At 37.1% G+C, this 21,150-nt stretch overlaps 1 protein-coding gene and 1 long non-coding RNA gene across 5 annotated transcripts in view; one reads left to right on the top strand and one right to left on the bottom strand.

Moving 5' to 3' along the window:
• Window positions 1-10,790, bottom strand: part of LOC133531052 (uncharacterized) — a 142,804-nt gene extending 132,014 nt beyond the window's left edge. Inside the window, exon 1 of the long non-coding RNA XR_009801439.1 lies at window positions 10,108-10,790. This is a non-coding gene — a long non-coding RNA (uncharacterized LOC133531052). The remainder of the gene's footprint in view (window positions 1-10,107) is intronic.
• The window catches only part of LOC133531032 (protein stum-like), a 97,344-nt gene that overhangs the window by 60,569 nt on the left and 15,625 nt on the right, over window positions 1-21,150 (top strand). For all 4 annotated transcript variants that reach the window (XM_061869112.1, XM_061869113.1, XM_061869114.1 and 1 more), the window contains exons 3-4: window positions 10,790-10,923; window positions 11,292-13,737. In XM_061869112.1, coding sequence (XP_061725096.1) covers window positions 10,790-10,923; window positions 11,292-13,737 — 2,580 coding nt within the window. The remainder of the gene's footprint in view (window positions 1-10,789; window positions 10,924-11,291; window positions 13,738-21,150) is intronic.

Genomic DNA, 21,150 nt, shown 5'->3' with positions numbered 1-21,150 from the left:
TAGAATAGGGTTGTTTCCATCTACAAATCTTAGGGCAGAATTGTATCCCAATAAATTCTTTTGGATTATAAGAACATGTTAAACTACTTTTACGGGACCTGTAATGACCATATTTTTGTAAATATTGAATTTAAAATATCTTTTAGCACACGTCACGTGACAAAACTCGAAACGTCTTTGAAGATTCTGATGACGTCACAACTCTCGGATTGACACTGTTGACAGTTAGGCGATAAACAACAAATGACAAATGTCAGTTGACAGCTCGTATCTTCTACGTGTGTATGTAGTTATGTGTCAAACCGTAAACTGTGACGTCACACTATTTTCAAAGAGCGTTTTGGGCGCGAAAACATCCGTCAAAATATATTTTGTTGATTTAACATATTTAAAGCCGTTTTTAGTATAAAATTCGAATTTTAGGGCAACTTTTAGTTAATATAGAACGTAATACAGGCGTTTCAAAAAATTGGAAACAACCCTATTATTATTTTACTTAATGTTAGTATGTCTCACGACATTTTAAATTCGATTATCCTTCAAACTCCTCACTTCACTGACGTAGCGCCCAAAAATAAGCGGGCATCTCGTTGGTTACTTCCTAGAACGTGCAGAATGTCGAATGAGTTGCCTTCTGAGGTATTTGCGCTACGACATGGGATTCCTCAAGATTATTTAGGGCTCTTAAGGGTTGGCAACGCTTAAAGCTGCTCTTGTGATGTCCATGGGTGACGATGACCGCTTCCCATCAAGCGGCTCGTTTGCTGACTATCACTTAACAAAAAAACTGATTTCAATTTCAAATTTGATCTTGGTAAAAATAACGGTTTCCGCTCCCGCTACCGCCTGTGTCCCGCTCGTGCGCACCCGCGCGTAGCGGGCGAAAGTGCACACGGCGACGCGACGTAACCACAGCCCTACTTACGAACCGCGTGTAGGTACACACTTAGCCAACCACTTCAGTTAAACATTATTACAACTAAACTAACCTGCATTACAAATGGTTTAATTTCCATTCAGTTTTTGTTCGCCTGTAAGCCTTTTGTATTTCTATTTTTACTCATCACCCTACCCCTACTTTTTTTATACTACGTCGGTGGCAAACAAGCATACGACCCGCCTGATGGTAAGCAGTCTCCGTAGCCTATGTACGCCGGCAACTCCAGAGGAGTTACATGTGCATGTCCCCTCCCTTCGTTGAGCTCTGGCAACTTTACGGAACACAACACTATGAGTAGGGTCTAGTGTAAAAGGTGGAGGTACTTCCCCAGTTGGGCTCTGCTCTAGATCTGGAATGACATCCGATGCGCTGTGCCCTACCATACAACGCGAGATGACATTCACATTCTACTTGCAATCGAGTAAAAATAAAAATAACAAAAGGCTTACGGGCGAACAAAAAAATTATGGAAATTAAAAATCGTGAAAGCCACCGCCGTCCTCGAAACGTTGGAGGTAAATTAAAAACTCAATACGCGATTAAATCCCGTTCCTATAATTTAATAACATGTGCAATATAATAGCAGTTTTTAATATTTAGCAGTGTAAACACTCTACTTTTCATTTCGAATACGAGGAAAGTAAAATATATATCTATTAAAAAAAACATGATCAATTTAGGTACAAACTTTTAAAGTATTTCTTGAGGGACCTTTTAATTAACAAATTATGTAAAAGTATCGTTATTTACGAAATGGGGAAACGTATAATAAATCCATTTAAAACCAAATTTTAATTTGGTATTACGATACCAAACTAAAAATAAAACCTAAAAAACTAATTAAACTTACTACTAAACTACTTATTAAACTTAAAATAAAAACGTACTTGGAAAATAAAATGCTCGAGTGCAGAAACGTATCACTTTCTGCACACTTTTTAGAACAACAATGACAATGATTCAGAGCATGAGAAATGATGCATATATTGTAGCTTCGTTTGAAAATAATGGTCTAGCACTCAATTGAAATAATTGTACACAATTGTATATTTATTGGGTTTTCCAGTTTAAAAAAAACTGCTAGGAAGTAAAAGAAAATTGATTTACTTACTTCCAATTATATTTAGGCAAAATTAACAGTTAATTTTCAATTATTGTTAAGTAATGCAGAAAATTGGTAATAAAAATACGTTTGATTGATTAAACGTTATCGTGATTTCATATTGGGCACCTAATCTTGTTAATGATGTTATTATGAAAAGGGTCTTATGACATTCACTTTTAATTTAATATAAGCATTATAGTGTTGTATGTAAATAAAATGAATAGCATATTTTTAATAAATTATAAACGACCTTTGTTTATTTACCGTGTTAAATCAACTTTTTGGGACCCGGGTATGTCCTTAAACTACGTCCAAAAGAGAGGTATGGGCAATGTGAATGTCATCTCGCCTTGTGTGGTAGGGCACAGCACAGCAGATGTCATTCCAGATCTAGAGCAGAGCCCAACTGGGGAAGTACCTCCACCTTACAGAAAACCGCAGCCAAATAACACTTGACCCTACTCATAGTGTTGTGTTCCTGCCGGTGAGTAAGGTTGCCAGAGCTCAACGAGGGGGGTGGGGTTAGGGTCGGCAACGCGCATGTAACGCCTCTGGAGTTGCAGGTGTACATAGGCTACGGAGACTGCTTACCATCCGGCAGGCCGTATGCTTGTTTGACACCGACGTAGTATAAAAAAAAAAAAAAAAAAATCAACTTTAAAGCATTTACATTTGACCCTAGAATTATGAAGAGACGCGAAACACCCAAATATAATACGTTAAAGAAAATTTATCTTTACACGGTTTTGATAAAGTCTATAATTAAATGACAAATTGTTTAATTGAAGCAAAGACAAGCAAATAATAGAGACAAGATTTTTATATACACCGTGTTTTTATTTTTTGATTATCTTCAAAATGAACATTATGAAGCGCGCTGTTGTTTTATGCGGTAAAAGCAGTGTTAAGCGCAATACGTTTGCCGCACACCCATTTTAAATAACGTAATCCAATGACCGTATATTGTTTTACACGCATTGTCATTTTTCCTACATTCCGTGATAGCATGCGTTCAACGCTGCGTTTATTGCATAAAACAACAACGCGCTTTAGATTTGATGATACAGAGGTAACAACAGGCGGTCAGCAATATGCCGCATGCCGCAGTAAAAAAAAAAACATAGTTTTGGGCCATTATGTAGGTACCTCCTTGGATAGAAAATTACTGCACGCGTAGCCAACATGCGAATCGTAGCGGACGAAACGTCACTGCTGCACTAACATGAAAGAGTGACAGAGATAGATGACTACGCTACGCTCCAGAACGTTAGCGATTGGCATGTTGGAAACGCTGGATGAGGTACTTCGTTTTTATAAGATTACAAAAATCGTGTGTTATCCGTCGTATGCTGTCTAAATAAACGAGTTTGAATCTGGCTTCTGGCATACGATTTATTTCCCCGATAACGCTGAAATAAATAAAGAAATGTGAGATTCGAGCAATAAACCTAAAAATAGTTAGATGAATTGCGCCTTGCGCTGTTTATAATTGGTGTAAGCGTTATATAAATACTAAATCGTTTTTGTTTACTAACAGTGGTTATATTTATTCACATATAAAGGCATTAATAATAAAAAAATCCTGTCGGTAAAGATAAAATAAAAAAATAGGATTCAATAACTGTTTATTGTGAGTTTGACATACTTTATTATTTACATGTCCACGATAAAGGTATTTTGACTGCGACAACTAAAATTGTCTATAATTTAGACCTTTTAAGGTCGCAAACAATAGTTTTCACACACATTATTGTAATTCGGCGGCGACCAAGGTCGGATCCTTGGAGTTGACGCTAAGGGGTTGACGGGGTCAGCGAAAGAAATTGTCGCTTTGCGGGGCGAACTTTATTTTCGTTATAGCTTGCAATGCAAGTTGATGTCTACCAAAACATGTGAAACTCAACAATTAGGAGTTGGTTGGGAATGTTATAGGACGACTAGTTAAAAGCAACGGTTTTAGAAACTCGTATATCAGGTAAAAGATAATTTAAGTGGCCTGTTCCAAAATTACATGTATCAAAATTTTAAGTAAAAAATATTATTCGTTTTTTTCTTATTTTACACAAATAATTACCTTTTGCCTTTTGCTTTTTTAAGTAGCAAGTTCTGAGATTTTTGAGACGTAATACAACATATTATACCTACTTAAGTACTAAGCCAAGTAGACATTACAATACTAAATGCTTAATACGTATTCGATGAAAAAAATGCTTCGAAAATATTTAATCTCCTGTAGGTACATTTCTTTGAATCATCTCATAACTAGGCTACTAGGTTCCAATATTCACAACCGAAACTAACCGACCAATAAGCTATTCTAATTACCCGCAATTCGTTCCATATCAAAAAAGTGTTCACTCGACCGTCTCGATCAAGGTGATGGCTCCATTATACCGCTTAAGTATCAATTACTTGAATTATCGCATTTTGCGGGCAATCAACTAATAAATAACTGCATAATGTTACTTATAATCGCCGTAATTGGTTAAGATTTTGTTTCACTTTCGCATTTAATTTAGCCATTTAATTGGTTATTTTTTTGATTAAATCGGTTTGACTTTGACCTAGTAGTTTTACTTAATCAAAACTAAATAAAAATATTGAAGTGTTTACATGTTCCTTCACAACTAAAACTATTTGAATTTTAGTTTCATAAAAACAATCAAAATAGGGTCACTTTGCATGGAAGTGAGAAAGCGATAAATGTAGATACTTATTTATAGGTATTACCAAATAGACTAGACCACGTTTTTTAGTTATAGGGCCTGGCAGCCCCTTTTCACACCAGGGTGCATAAATAATTTAAAAAAATAATGTGCCGAAATACGACCTACAAAGGCAGTGGGTTTACATAATAGATTAGATTATTACATACATGATTCAATCAATGTGTTGTTCCTAGCAAAAAGTCCCACTTTGTCGCTTACCATAAGGACCCGTTGACAGGTTATTCGTATAAGATGCAGACTCATGCATACTTTGCATTATCGAAATAAGCGATTAAACACTCCCCTTTGTCGAATTTTGCAGTAGATCTGCCCCGGCCAACCCCCCGAGGTCACTCGATACTCGCCACTCGAACCGTCACGAGCACAGCACATAACGATTATACTATGAACCTAATACGGATTACATGCGATGTGGGACGTAGCTGACGCTATATTACGTTGTTTATTAATAAGGAGCCATTTCACCAGCGTCGCTTAGGTACGAATTACGATCATTGACTGGTTTTAGAGGCGTGTAAATCAGGGGCGTATTTAGTTATTTACCCTAGGGCCAAGGGGGCCATAGTCCAGGCGCCAGGCTACGGGGGGGGGGGGGGGGGGGGGGGGCATCTTTAAATACGCCTCTGGTGTAAATATATTTTTGGAAGGTTGGCTTGTAAGGATATTTATGAAATCGACTGTAGACGACTGTAGGTAGGTAATAATTAACTATATATTATATCGTCGTTAAGTACTCGTACCCACAATACAAGCCTTATTGAGCTTATTGTGGCCCACAATAAATTAATTAATAATTAATTTGTGGGACTAGGTGGATCTGTGTAGAATTTTCTTATAATATTTATTTATAAAGAAATTAATGCTGAACAGACAGTTCTCAAAACTTTAAGAATTGTCCAGAATTATAAACTTAAATAAAGGTGTAGATAGTTTATTTTGCGCTTATGGACAAATAAAAATCTAAAATCTAACCCTACATCTCTGACCTGAGAAGATTTAAATCCCCCCTACATTGTAGGAGGATACCCCGCTATGGGACCTACTACTAACCCGAATCACGGCGGTACAAGTCGAAATGTTAATTTAATCAAAGTAAATTCATTGGTTCAAAGTGATGTGGACATTATTAGGTATATAACTACATATTACGATGTACAAAACGCTAAATTTACCTACTTAAGTAAGCGTAGCTGTAGCTTATATAAATACATAGAAGTCATAGAAGAAAGCTAGCTTCCAAATGTTATTATACCTACCAGCTACCAGCACACCACATACTCGTAGCAATGGTAAAATTACTTATAATCTTATAATTAATGATTCTAATGTAGGTATATATTTTTTAAATTCTGTATACTTATATAGCAATTAGAGTAAACATGCTCAAGAAGATTAAATACCCGTAGAAAACTCTACCTACGGTTATACATATTTCTTATATCCATGCATTAAGTGCACGACACATACACAATACTGAAGTAAATAACAAAAGAATAACCTCTCGCATAAAGGAAACCATGTACGTAAATCCCACGCACCATAATTATGAAACAATCATCCGTCTGACTAAAGTAATCAACTTTGCCTTTTGAGTCACTCACTTGACTTTTGACTTTTCAAACTTGACTCACTAGGTCACTACTCAAGTTTGACTCACTACTTCGCCCATAGTGGACCGTAACTACAAAATGAAGGCGAAAATCGCCGTAGCAAAGAAAATAAAGAACAAATAACATCCGGCAGAATGGGTGCTTTTATACTTTACCGTGGTCCACGGCACGGCAACGACACGATTTATCAACACAATAAAGCAAAGGACCTGGGAGCTTAGCCTAGATGGCAATTGTTGACATAAAATGCCAATCGAACCTGAACTAATGTATGGAAATCATCTGACATCCCATCCCAGTACATTTTTTTCTTTTCGTTTGGCGTTTGTGGATATACGATGGTCATTATGGCTATAAGATTTTATGACTTTTACACTACCTATCTTGGACATTGACGGTAAACTAAAAGTGACAGTATATACAATCTTATTGGTCGGTTGATAAAGATGTTGCGCAGTGATTTTTTTTTTAGAAAGTAGCTTTGTTTTAGAACTTAAACTAGTGTAGTTTTACTAACATAACATAATAGGGTCAAATATTTGTGACAACCCAAATCAAAACGGACCTAATGGCGGTCGGTGGTTACGCCATTATTAGCGGCGCGCCAATACTAATGTGGTACTACGCGACGAAAGCGCCGACCGCCATAAGGTCCCTTTTGATATTGTCACATTTATTCACAAAAGAAAAGGTTCTGTGGAGAATACAATAAAAGTTAACGATTTGAGTATATCACATTTTATTTATTAAAATTTTTGAGTACCTACTGGAGAAAAGTATCCCGCCTGTTAGGGTGCAGTGTAAAAAACAGCTTTTGATTATCTTAACTTTCGTCGTCAGGGAAGGAGTTAAGTAGGTATACTTGGTTAGAATTTGGTTTCTAAAGAAACGTTTCTCATTTGAATTTATCCTTGTTCCAATCTAACCTACTACGAAAAATCTCCCTAACCTACTGTGAATCTGACATCCCCAGAAAAAGGCTAAATAAAAATTTGCTGACTCACTCCTAATCCAACCTAATAAAAACATGATCTACCCAGAAACTGACTAAATAAGAAACTGGAAAAGTCAGGATTTAACCTATTTCGAATTCGGTAACCTCCGCCCAATCCAATGCAATGTGTATTGATCCGCTTACTTAACATAATACAAATTAAATCTGCTTCATACAGCGAATCGGACCGTTGTTGATCATAAAAACTTCTTAAATACCAACTACCTCAGTTAGACAATAGACCTACAGGCTCTACTTTATCGTGACGACAAATCGTATCGTTGCCGAAAAGTATAAAAGCGCCGAATGAGTTGTTGTCTTTAATTTGTTTGTGGAACTGATAAAACACGAGGGTTATTTCGTGAGCACTTTTGGTTAGTTTAGAAATTAGAATTGATTAGATGACAATTTAATGTAAAGCCTTTAGGAAATGAAGAGTAATTTACTAAATTAGCTAGTATACTAGTGTTAGACCTTCATAATGTACAGGTCTTACATAATGTTACCGTCAATTTAAATGAAACGTCATTTTGAAAAATCTCTTTCATAGTGTATCTTCCTAATTTTGAACGATTATAATTTGTGCAGCCAAGAGCTACACTTTTCAGACTAAAATACTTTTTATTTATATATTCTAATGAAATCGACAATAGTTAACGACCTAGTTATTTTTAAACTCTAATAGTAAGTAAGCTAACACTGCTTTGGGAATGGATTAAATTTTTTGATGAAATATATTTTTTTTTAATGTATAGTATACTAAATATAGATTATAAACCTATAATAAACACCCCTATAATAGAACAGGCTCCAGTAATGGAATAGTATAGACAAATCCTATAAAACAAGTATTTACCATCAGTTTTTGATCGCTGGCAACATTTTACCATAAACAAGAACCAAAGAGCTGCTTAAGTTTAATTTTTCACTGATATTTGTTAGTTTGAAAATTAATGGCACCATACATCCCAAGACTGGAGCAAAAAACCATAGTGTTAATTGGTTAATACTATTGAAACCAATTGCAGTAGCTTTCATTAAATACGTAGAAAACATAAAAGATGAATTGGATATTCAACATTTAAAGCATAAAGCGGTGGATACAGATGTCGGTGAAATACCAAAAATACTCCAAATTTCCTCTTAAATGTCCCATGATTGGTGCCCTTAACATACTCTGGGACCTTTGAGCCAGGTATGATGCAGGGTGGGTTGTTTTAGGCTTAGTGTAGGTGTAGTTTTATTTGGGTTATTGTAGAGTTTTTTTTATTTAATTTTATTGTTGGTGCAATAAAGAATATATACTTACTTACTTACTTACTTTAATAAGGTTTTGGTTTGTTACGTGCAAATTGTAACAATTGTTTTGATAATGATGGATTGACTTTTTATGTTCTCACAGTATTAGTGTGGTACAGCATATATAATATAATAAATTGATTTTAATTATTTCAATTGAAATAGATGTCATAAATTAAAGAATACCGGGCAAGTGCGAGTCGGACTCGCGCACGAAGGGTTCCGTACCATTAAACGCCAAAAAAATTATGTTTGTTGTATGGGAGCCCCCCTTAAATATTTATTTTATTCTATTTTTAGTATTTGTTGTTATAGCGGCAACAGAAATACATCATCTGTGAAAATTTCAACTGTCTAGCTATCACGGTTCATGAGATACAGCCTGGTGACAGACGGACGGACGGACAGCGAAGTCTCAGTAATGGGGTCCCGTTTGAGCCTTTGGGTACGGAACCCTAAAAAACAGAGCAAGCCCAACCCCTCGAGTGACGGAGGCCGGATCCCGAAAAGTGACCAAGACCTCTGCCGCTGGAGGGTTTGGTCACTTTTTTACAAGCTTTTATTTAGTTTCACCGGTCCCGTTATCTGTAATCAAATCTTGCAAGTTAAATTTGACCTACTTCCCGGTTCCCAATGAAGCTGAAAATTTGCATACATATGTAAGTCGGGTGACAATGCAATATTATAGTACCATCGAGCTGATCTGATAATGGAGACAGGAGGTAGTCACAGGAACTCTGTGATAAAACAACGCACGTGTTTGGGTTTTTTAGAATTGTCTCGATGAGTATTAGTTGCCTGTGGAAAGAAAGGTAAAGTCAGCGATAAAAGCTTGTACCAAAAATGAAATTTTTGGCAAAAACTTATTTTAGTGCATAACATCTATTTCTATTTTTTATTTTGCAACACCTACTCTTTTTGATTAATTGTTTTTGTTTCCGGTACCCAAAGGTTGTCTGGAAGAGATCGCTCTTTAGCGATAAGACCGCCTGTTGTCTGCCTCTATCACTAATCATTTGTTTTTCTTTAAGCTATATCTTTTACTGAGGTGTGCCAATAAATAGTATTCTATCTATCTATCTATCTATTTCAGCTTATAAGCTAAAACTGATTCAGTGGGCTTTCGCTTAGGCTTCACTTTCTTGGTGACACAAGATGGGCGCATTTGCACGTCGCTCTGAAGTTTGAGCGAGATAACGCTATGCGCGTATTATACGACGTCCCGCTCACACGGCGGAGCGACGTGCGTATCGGATGCAGCGTGTCATGCGCAATAGGAGTCAATCGCTGTCAGAATGTAACAAAAAAAGTACAAGATTGTACACTCCATACATAAATATAAACACATTTATAATTAGTAAGTTTTAAGCGAGCTTTGCGAAAGCTTTGTAATAAAATAAATATTATAGGACATTATTACACAAATTGACTAAGTCCCACAGTAAGCTCAATAAGGCTTGTGTTGAGGGTACTTAGACAACGATATATGTAATATATAAATATTTATAAATACTTAAATACATAGAAAGTTCAGTTTTCTATAGAAAGCATCACGTGATCACCGATCACCTGTAAACATCACGTGATCACCTATCACCTGTAATCATCACGTGATCACCGATCACCTGTAATCATCACATGATCACCGATCACATGTCATAGAAAAAGAAGTGTCGGAAGCCTCGACCGGGGCCCCGGTCGTTCTAACTTGTCATCCTTGAAGCTTCATTAGTATTATCTTTAAAACGAGTTTTAAATTTATTCATAATACGTTTTACCATACCTCCCATACAACTTATTATTTACTCTAAGCTTACTTATTTATTTATAGTACAGTCAGCATCAAAAGTAGCGGATCAAACAAGGTTTCAAAAGTATCTACCATTCTGTAACAGCTTAACAAAAAGTGATAGTTCTATATGCAGAACAATTGAGACTATAAATAATATACTTTTGAACGTAAATTTGAGAGATTTATCTATTTTGGAAAAGTTATCCGGAATGTCAGTTACTTTTTGCGCGTTGTTTCATCCGCTACTATTGATGCTGACTGTACTACTGAAACATTAATTATTAAGTAATACAATAATTAATAAATGTCTTCTTTTTCAGCGTGGTGCCAACAGCGAAGCGGAAAAAGGAGTCATCTTTCGCGATAATAGCGGAGACGCCTGACGCGTCCCGCCCCTCCAGCCCACGCTCTCTTCCCGTTGAGACTAGAACAGGCCGAGTGTCACCTTTTAAAGGTACAGTACAACACCGTGACTCTGATAGAACCTGCTAATTTCTAATCATAGTCGTCATTAAGTCACTCTCGAACGTGGTACATGGAAAGGCAAAGCCCCGACGATAGACGTAAAATTGCGACCATCTTAGGCCCCAAGAAAATAACGGAGGCAGAGGAGGTAGCTAGTCTCATTTTCGGTCTTGAAAGGCAGTACTTAGAGCTCAACAGATATACCGAATATCCAAGAATGATAACATGAGTAAAATTATTTACTCAATGTAGATTTGTAGCCTATATTTATATGTATAGCGTATGGAGATTACTGTGTATTTTCTTTACAGGACAATGAAATTTATAAATCATTACAACGTCTCTGTTCTTCCTCAGGCCGAGGCTTCAGAGAAGAGACCTCCCGCCACAACACCCCACGGACCTCCGCGGCCAACTCTCGCGTCAACTCTCGCGCAAACTCTCGCGCTAACTCTCGCGCCAGCTCTCCAACGCGCAGGCGCACCAACTCCCTCTCCAAGGCGGACAAGATGGCCGCCGCCACCCTCGCCCCTCTCGCTCTCAGCAGGCCGCACTCCCCCCGCAACTTCCTCAAAGAAAACATAGAAGAAGTCAGAGAATTAAGTGAGCTGAACAGAGAAAAGCATGAAGCCGAAGCAGAACAGAAAAGAATAGAAGAAGAAGCAGCCCTATTGAAAGAAATGGGAGTTCTGGATAAAAATGCAAGTGCTGAAGTTATAAGAAGCGTTGTTGGCTCTAGAACTACTTCAAGATGCAGTTCGCCTAATAAAATCAATTTGAAGAGCAGATCTAGCTCTCCAGTTGCTATTCTTCATTATGAGAACATACCTGCTGAAAGTAAAGAGTTTGTTAATGGGACTGATGAGCATGCTAAACCTGTGACACATATGTCGAGACGGGCAGTGTCGAGATCGCAGCCGCAGTCCAACAATGGATCACCCCAGCATTCTAAAATCCCTAAGAGACAAAGCTCAGTATCACCTAAAAGAACAGTGACTGTACGCGATTTTTCAAACTCAAGAAAACCTGTTGAAAGTAATTTAAACAGGAGTCAGAGGTATATGTCAAATAGTACAAGTAGCATACATGAGACGATAAGGATTGGAGGAGGAGCTCATGATAAAAGGAATATGAGTAAGAGCACTCAGCATTTAAATGTAGCTCCAACTGTCAAAGGAAAACCACCGATTTCCCCCGGAAGGGGTGGACCTCCTCCATCTAACAGACTCATCAATGCTAAACGATTATCGCCCATTGTTGGGACTCCAAACAAAAGCCCCACGGAAGACCTGAAGCCAAGCTCTGCCAAAACGCCAAAACCTTCCCCGTTAGCCAAGAAACCAATCAAAACTGCCGGTAATACTCCTGCTACGTCTAGATTGAATTCTAGACAGCCTAGCAGAACTGTAAGCAGAGACCCTAGCCCGGAGAAAAGACGGCCACTCACTAAAGTATCTATTTCCTCTAGACCTCCATCTAAACCTGCTCAGACGAAACCCGTGAATAGGACATCGAGCACTCGATTGACTCAGAAACCTAATGTAACTAAACCTGAAGTGAAAAAACCTATAAATAGAACAAACAGTATGAAAAGTTTAGTCAGAACACCTAGTACAAAAACACTAAATGAAAAACCACCCCTAATTAAAAGGGAGAGTAAAAGAGATATCAAACCTAAAGCTCAATCAACTCCTAAATTAAATGAAGTCGGTATAAAGAAAGACTCTGTGAAAGAAGAAACACTTAGAAGTGCAAAAAAAGAACCTACTAAAGTTGAAAAAGCTAAATCTGCTAGTAAAGATAAAGTAAAAGACAAGGTTGAAGAAACAAAAGTTGAACCAACCGTTGCAAATACTTCGACGGAAAAAGATGACATCAAGTGTCAAGATAATGAAACGCAATATGACAAGATTGTAAATGAAAATGGTGAAATAGTTCTTTTAACGAAAAAGAGCGTTATTTCAATGACAACTGCTGCTATAACTGCTCAGCCATTAGATGTTGTTACTAAAGTCACAAACCAACTACCTGCCGCTTTTGAAAAAGCGAGAGAAAAAGGTATTTTTGAAAGGCACAGTTCTAAGGACTCATTAGCCCCTAAAGATGAAGAGAAAGAAAGAGAGAAAGAGAAAGATATCGCAGAGGAACCCAAAATCACTGAAGATAAGCCTGAAGAAAAGAAGGCGACAAAAACAACTAAACCTGAGAAGAGTTCAAATTTCATGGATGATAATATCAAATTAAAACCTTTACTGCCACCTTACACTAACCCCCAAGTAGAACGAGTGAGACAAAAGATAGATGATATCCTTAAGACACCCGAAGTTTCCACTGAAAATATATTAGCAGCTGCTACAATAGCTGAAAAAGAAACTAAAAGCAAGGCTAAGAACCTAGCAGATAAAACTAAAGACGAGATAAAAGAAGCTAAGAACGAAATTGCAACTAAAGCAGCAAATGCTAAAGACGAAATCGTAAAAGAAAGTGACAAAGCAGTTACAGAGATTCGCTCTGAAGCGACTAAGATTGTAGACAGTATTATAACACCAGTCGAAGAGCCTAAAGCAGCAGAAAAAGTTGAAGAAGCCAAAAAGACTATAGAACCTATAGTTATGGTTGTTAACGAGAAAAAACAGAGTACGAATGAGGTAGTTGAAACTATGAGCGAGACGCTGGTTAAAGGGGAGCCGGAAGTGGAAGTGCAGAGTTCTAATTTGTCTTCTCCGGGGGTAAACAAGATGGCGGTGCAGAGCAAGATGGCCGACGGAAACGATTCTGACAAGTCGACACACAGCAATGGAGGGTGAGTTTATTTGCTTTTTTATATATAACCGTCCTTGCCTTAGCGTCATCCATTAATTACGTCACACAAAGTTTCGAGTACTGGAAAGTGGGTTTCTGGCACTCAATTTGTTAAGATGGCTCGTGCTAGAACGGTCCGGGTCTGGGCCAAGGCGACCAACACTTTAGTTTTCCATAGAAAGCATCTAGTGATTACCGACCACCTTTTATAGAAAACGAAGTCCTTCGGCCCAGACCTGGACCATTCTATCGTGAATCATCCTTTATTCTGTAGTGTCTGTAGCCTAATTCGGTCTTCCGCGATACAGACAGTCTAGTGCGGGGACTCCTGGAAATTCTGTTGTCAATCTAGTTATGCACCAACTCTTAAAAACAACCGCTGTATACTTTTTCTGTGTCCTTTCTTGTGCAATAAACATATTTTTTATCTTTATCTTTATCTAATTGACTGCAGACATCCAGAGGCGGGGCAAGACCAAAACTATATGTAGGCGAGGTACATTTAACGAGGCTAAAATAATGAACATTTTTACGCTGTGTCCGAGTTATACTTGAACCGCGAGGCCCCTCGGACCGCGAGGCCGTAGGCGGTGGCCCACGTCACCCACGCCTAACACTCTTCGCAAACATCCATTAGGACTTTACCCAACTACCCTGAGGACAGTCCTCGTAATCTAGAAACAAACAAACCGCATTGAAATTGATACATATTAAACAGTATTACAGAACACGGAAATCAACCATAAGTAAGCTAAAGACAAATTATTCCACATTTTATTGCGCAAAGACAACTTTCTTCCTCTAGAGTGTTTTCTCTATGCCTATTAAGTTAGTGAAAATGCCCCAGAGAGTGCGGTCTATTGTCTGAGGGCTATCGTTTTCATCAAGGTAGAGACAAATAAATAGTAAAGACATTTAAGCTAAATTGAAAACAAAATTAATTTTTAACAAGCAGAAACATCTGCAAACGATGCTATTAAGCTTAGAATAAATTTAAAAGTGGAAAAATTACTGCCTTGAGTGAGAGTGAGACTTGAACTCACGGCTTCTGAATCAAGACAAGTCTGGAAAAAAAATTGAAACAAGTTTACGAGTACTTCGTGGTTTTGTTTATTTACCAATAGCTGCTGATTTCATTGCAATCTGAGAATCGTTATCTGTCTTTCTGTCGTTCGAATATGCAAGAGGATACATGGAAAGACAGAGATATAAGGATTTTCGTTTTTTTTATTATGGCGGTGCGCCCTCTGGTTCTTGGTTTAGATTATACTTAAGTTATGTGGCTTCTCATTAATCGGGATCAGTGCCTTTGGACAAAATTAGTGTTGATTTTATTTTTTGTAATAACTTGGCCAATAAGATAATTATTTTACTTTGTAAAGAGTATATTAAATACACGACTACAGTCCTAAGTGAATACAAAGTAGGGTTCAAAACTTAACTTTCGAGTTTTCCGACTACGATTATTCTGCCGTTAAAAAATGGCAGTGTTCCCATACTGCCATCTTCTTCACTTCATATCGGTTCTTGTTCTACCATTATTAGTTTACTAGTCGCCGAACACTACGCATATGATTTTTATTTCTACAATTACCCAATTAATAAGTCTTACGCGATTTTGTATGTTAGGTTGAGAATCTTTATCATTTATCTGTCTCTGATAAATGAGTTACGCTATTTGTCTGTGGTTGCGCTCGGGTGCAGGGTGCAGGTGGAAAAAGATACTTAAATTGTTAGTTCGCGGCAAGTGCACAAATGTTAGATGAGATGAGCTTCCTAAGGGCTCATGCTCAAAAACGATACTTAGTTCTGCTTCGCGTCCAACGTGAAGACTGTTTTAAAGCATGATATCGCTTTTTCATACAAACGTAGTCCTCATTTTCCTCTCTGGATATTAACATTATTGACAATATTTTGAGTATTTTGACACAATTTGTTGTATATCAACCACAGCTATGCCTATACGTTTGAATTTTTAATTATTATGAAAGTTAAGAGCATTAAAATTTTTATGAAATCTGTTTTTTGCTCCTAGTTTTTTACAATAATTAAAAATATAAAAAAGTCAAACATAGGGTTATACCCAACAGGTGTAGCGCGTCAGGCATGTTTTGCGAGGTACGCAACGCACTGATGGGTTTCTTGCAATCATGCGAAAAAAGATTGCATCCCTGCTGACGCGAGTGTCATTGCTATCAAGTTTGATTGCCCGATTCTTGCTTACGGGATAGGGCAAGTGAAGAGTGTGGCTGTGGATCTTATTGATTAGCTAAATATATATGTATGTATATATGTATATAATATCTTCGTAGTTTTAGTTATAGTTTTGATTTTGATCTATCTTAGTCTAAGTACTAACATAGTTTTAATTATTCTAATTTTGAATTTTTTTTTTTTTTTTATACTACGTCGGTGGCAAACAAGCATACGGTCTGCCTGATGGTAAGCAGTCTCCGTAGCCTATGTACACCTGCAACTCCAGAGGAGTTACATGCGCGTTGCCGACCCTAACCCCACCCCCCTCGTTGAGCTCTGACAACCTTACTCACCGGCAGGAACACAACACTATGAGTAGGGTCTAGTATTATTTGGCTGCGGTTTTCTGTAAGGTGGAGGTACTTCCCCAGTTGGGCTCTGCTCTAGATCTGGAATGACATCTGCTGTGCTGTGCCCTACCACACAAAGCGAGATGACATTCACATTGCCCATACCTCTCTTTTGGACGTAGTTTAAGGACATACCCGGGTCCAGAATTTGTACACTAACACCTATGGAATTGCTTGCTTCGAAATAAAGAATTTATTATATTATTATGGTATAGTTATGGTTAATATGCATCAAATTATAGAGAAATATTTTCCCTAGTGTCAATATCCAGAGAGAAAAATGAGGACTACGTTTGTATGGAGAAGCGTTTCCTTTCCTCTTAAACGTCACCTTTTTGTATTTTTTATCATACAGCAATATTAGGAATATGAACTACGAATAAGGCATAAATTATGTTTTTTTTATTTTATTTAATCCGTTAAATTACGAGCTTATTCTTCACGAGTTACATTTATATTAAATTTGTAAGTTAACGACATAGTCGGTGCTCGGTACCTAGTGACCCTGCCTACGAAGCAGGAGACCCCGTGTTCGAATCCTGGTGAGGACATTTATTTGTGTGCTTATTACAATTTGTTCCTGAGTTATGGATTTTTTCTGTTTACACATCTACACGCAGCATAGGTACATTTCATCCCAATCGTTTTCTCGTAGATCAGCTATCTAAGGAAACCAGTAGGGCTAAGATTAAGATTGTCGGCTCTTTATCATTTGTCACCATGCCTGTCACGTTCTAACAAGTATGTAAGTGTGAAAGTGAAGGGCATAGTGACAAGTGATAAAAATGGAACCATGATACTACCGCAGTTAGAGTTAGGGTTGTCAAAATTCAAGATAGTTGTGCACGCAAAGGGACGTCAAGCTGTGTCAACAACCCTAATAATTGTTCGGAGCAATTCTAGAAAATGAGCCATCCATTATAAAAAAGTGGAATTTAAAAAATTATATTGAGATTATAAAAAAGTACAAGGCTCCAAATTCTCAATATTTTTTTGTTTGTTTTTCAAATATAGAAAAGAAAATTTTATTGAAAAATAAATTGTATGACAACTATACACATAAACGCAATATTTCAGGGTCAAAATGGCAATTTCCTTGATCTTCCATACATTTAGGACAGACTTATGTAATGTGACGTCACATCTCATAATCAATTTTGTTAGAGGCGTTTCAATCGTCGAGTGCGAGCGTCAGACTTTAACTCTCATTTCTGACCTTTGTGTTGCTTAAATGCCATGAGTCCTAGGTATATAGACATTTGATCTTCAGGAAAATCAATATCGTTTGACATTATTTACAAAAAACTGTCAAGTAGCCAATTAATGCATAAATACATATTGTATGGAAGTGCCATACTTAATCTAGCTTTCGGCAGGAAAATTTAGCGTGGTCAGTCTCCACGCTACGTATTTCCTGTACCACCGCCGTCTCAATTAACTGACCATTTTTCAACCTTATTGCGAGGACATAAGCTCCACCAAAGATCAGTTAAGTTGCTGTTAGTTGGGGGCAGTGCCGTGACCGCAACGCATTTACATATCGCCCTGCCAATGGTCAGGGCTGACGCATTCGTAAGAAAACACTTGTAGTGTTGTTGTGGTGTTGTGTTGTGTTGTTGTAGTGTTGTTGTTGTGTGTTGTGTATATTACCACAATAGATTAAACACGTTTTATCCAACTCTTTCTAACTTGAAACAAAGAAAGAAATATGTAGTTATTTGTTTTACAAGGGGACAAAGTTGTTGTTTAACCACTTGTACTGATATTGATACTCTAGCAAGCGAAAGGTTCCAAAATTGGAATCGTACAGTCGAAAAGCGGAATCATAAGCATTGCGAGGGTTTTAAGGCACGAGGATTATACAAATTTTGCCACTGAGTGAAACAAAAAAAAATCACGTCTAAAATAACACTTGCACCGTCTGGGATACCAAAATCGCTGCCAACTTAGCTTGGTCAGACTCTAACTGCCACTTGATACGGTTTTTATGGGTGGTAGAAAATAACGTTTTCACCTCAACAGCTCCAGGGAGTGACGAAAGTACGAGTTTCCTCACTCCGGGGAGTGAAACAAAGAAGCTTTTCAATTTAGTAAAGGCCATGAATAAAGGAATAAAAACTTTACTTGATGTTGAATTTTGTTTTACCTTTAATATGTTCTCACTACTGAGGTGAAAAGTTGCACAAATAACTATATGTTTAATACGGAAATGGTATTTTATCATATAAGATATTGCAGTTAGTACGCTTAAGCCTACAAATCAATGCCTTTGTATTGTTCAAAATCTTTGTATTCATTTATTATGTTTTCTTCGTTTGCTGATTTATTATGTTTGTATTGGATTGAATTGAATTCTATTTATTTGGCCCGACAGTGTCAAAATTACTGGTACCTAATTTTCTTTTACCTTTTATATTTATTCGCGATATGTCGAGGATCTGAAGTTACATTAGCGAGGAAATTATCGACCCAAATTACTTATTAGATTAAAAATGATAGTGTAAAAGTTCTCGGTATCGCGCTCAGCCCCATTGTGCTAATATATTATCAATTTCCGCTGCGTAGGGGTATGGAGGCCGTTCGTCCGGATTTCCCGCGCTCTACTTTAGGCCCCATGTTTGGTCATCTTTTATAGACTACCTATAGATACTAGGTCTTTTTTTTATAGGAATTTATTACATAAATTGACTAAGTCCCACAGTAAGCTCAATAATAAGGCTTGTGTTGAGGGTACTTAGACAACGATATATATAATATATAGATATTTATAAATACTTAAATACATAGAAAACACCCATGACTCAGGAACAAATATCCATGCTCATCACACAAATAAATGCACTTACCAGGATTTGAACCCGGGACCATCAGCTTCGTAGGCAGGCTACCCACGAGGCCAAATCGGTCGTCATAATCGGTCGATTTTGGAGACATGATCGAGCATGTCAGAAATGTATTAAGATATACGTATTGTTTTTTTTTTTTTTTTTTTTTTTTTTTTTATTTAGAAAACAAACAGCCTTTTACAAATATGTCTAAAGTAAATGAACTAAAAATAGGCCTAAAGTTTCCTACATTACTAAGAAAACTATTACATGGAAATGTAAATTACGCAATTATAAATTACCGGTTTAGTTGTGTGCTACATGCAAGTAAGTTAAGAAAACATACAAAAGTATGAAAAATATGACTGGAACCAAATTGATCAATTTCTAGAAAACAAAATTTGCCGAACTTTGTTCTTGAACACGGACAAACTATGAACAAAAATATCTATATCGTTAAGAGATTCATTATACAAATAACAAGTGCGCCTAAAGAAAGAGTTTTTAGCATACTGTGTGCCACAGGAGGAAATAGAAAATGTGGGTTTAGAACGTGAGTGGAAACGAGAGATTTTGAAGGAAACGCTATCTAATAAAAGGTTAGAATCTATGTGATTTCTAATAATTTTAAATAAAAATAAAACATCTAGATATGCTCTTCTTTTCTCCAATGGAGGGAGACTATGTTTAGCTGCTGACGAAAAATAATCACAGTTATAGCGGCCGGTTCTGTAATCAAGGGACATACAAAAATTTTTCTGAATCCTTTCAAGTCGTGATTTATGAATGCCAAAATGTGGGCTCCAAACAACACTGCCAAACTCCAAAATACTACGGACGAAAGAGTAATACAAAACTTTTAACGTGAATGTACTTTTGAATGGTTTACTTAAACGCAAAATCATTCCTAATTTTTTATATGCTCTCGCCACAATATTATCTATGTGTTCAACAAAGGAGAGTTTAGCATCCAGAGTAATCCCTAAATCTCGGATCGACGACACCCGTGAGACACTGCCACCAGCTAACTTATAATCGAAAGTTATAGGATTATGTTTACGGGAAAATGTGATAGTGTAGCATTTCTCAGCGTTTAGAATTAAGTGATTTCGCTGACAATAGTCCTCAAATTGTGACAAATCGGATTGTAACGCAACACAATCATCATAATTCCTAATAGTCTTATATATTTTTGTGTCGTCTGCATAAAGTATGTGGGATGAAGACTGAAAGATAGTATCAATATCATTTACATATAGGACAAATAGAAAAGGCCCCAGGTGAGAGCCCTGGGGAACCCCTGAGGGAACGGGTAGAAACTTCGACCTATGACCCTTGAGTGCAACCGCCTGACTTCTATTACTAATGTAAGACTTTAACCACCTAAAGAGGTCACCGTGTATACCGATCCTGAAAAGCTTCTGAAGTAAAATTGAATGATCTATTTTATCGAAGCATTTAGAGAAATCGGTATACACGGCGTCCACTTGATAACCGGCATCCAAAGCATTAATAATATGGTCGGTATAGGTGACTAGGTTAGTGTCGACGCTTCTACCTTTGAAAAAACCATGTTGATGCACAGAAATGTGTCGAGAGACCACAGCAGTCATTTCATTCGTTACAATTTTTTCGAAAACCTTAGCGAATACGCAAAGTTTCGAAATTGGTCGATAAAGCTTAATATTATGTTTATCACCGCCTTTGTGCACCGGTGTAATGATAGCCTAATTATTTTAACAAAAGGTATTGTATACTCAAAATTCAAATTCAAAATTCAAAAATTTATTCTGCAAGTAGGTCTCAAGGGCTCTTTTACAAGTCAATACAACATTTATAGTAACATCATAGTGACATGAAAAATACATAATACTTACTGAATAAGATTTGCACCGACACCGAAGGGACCGATATGAAAATAGCGGGAAAAATATACCCATTATGCGCCCATACGTATTCTTAGAGTCCGACCAAGATAAGTTG

This window comes from Cydia pomonella, chromosome 24 (genome assembly GCF_033807575.1).
Source record: "Cydia pomonella isolate Wapato2018A chromosome 24, ilCydPomo1, whole genome shotgun sequence".
NCBI lineage: Eukaryota > Metazoa > Arthropoda > Insecta > Lepidoptera > Tortricidae > Cydia > Cydia pomonella.
The sequence above is the reverse complement of the archived record's forward strand: the minus strand, read 5'-3'. Positions and strand labels throughout refer to the sequence as shown.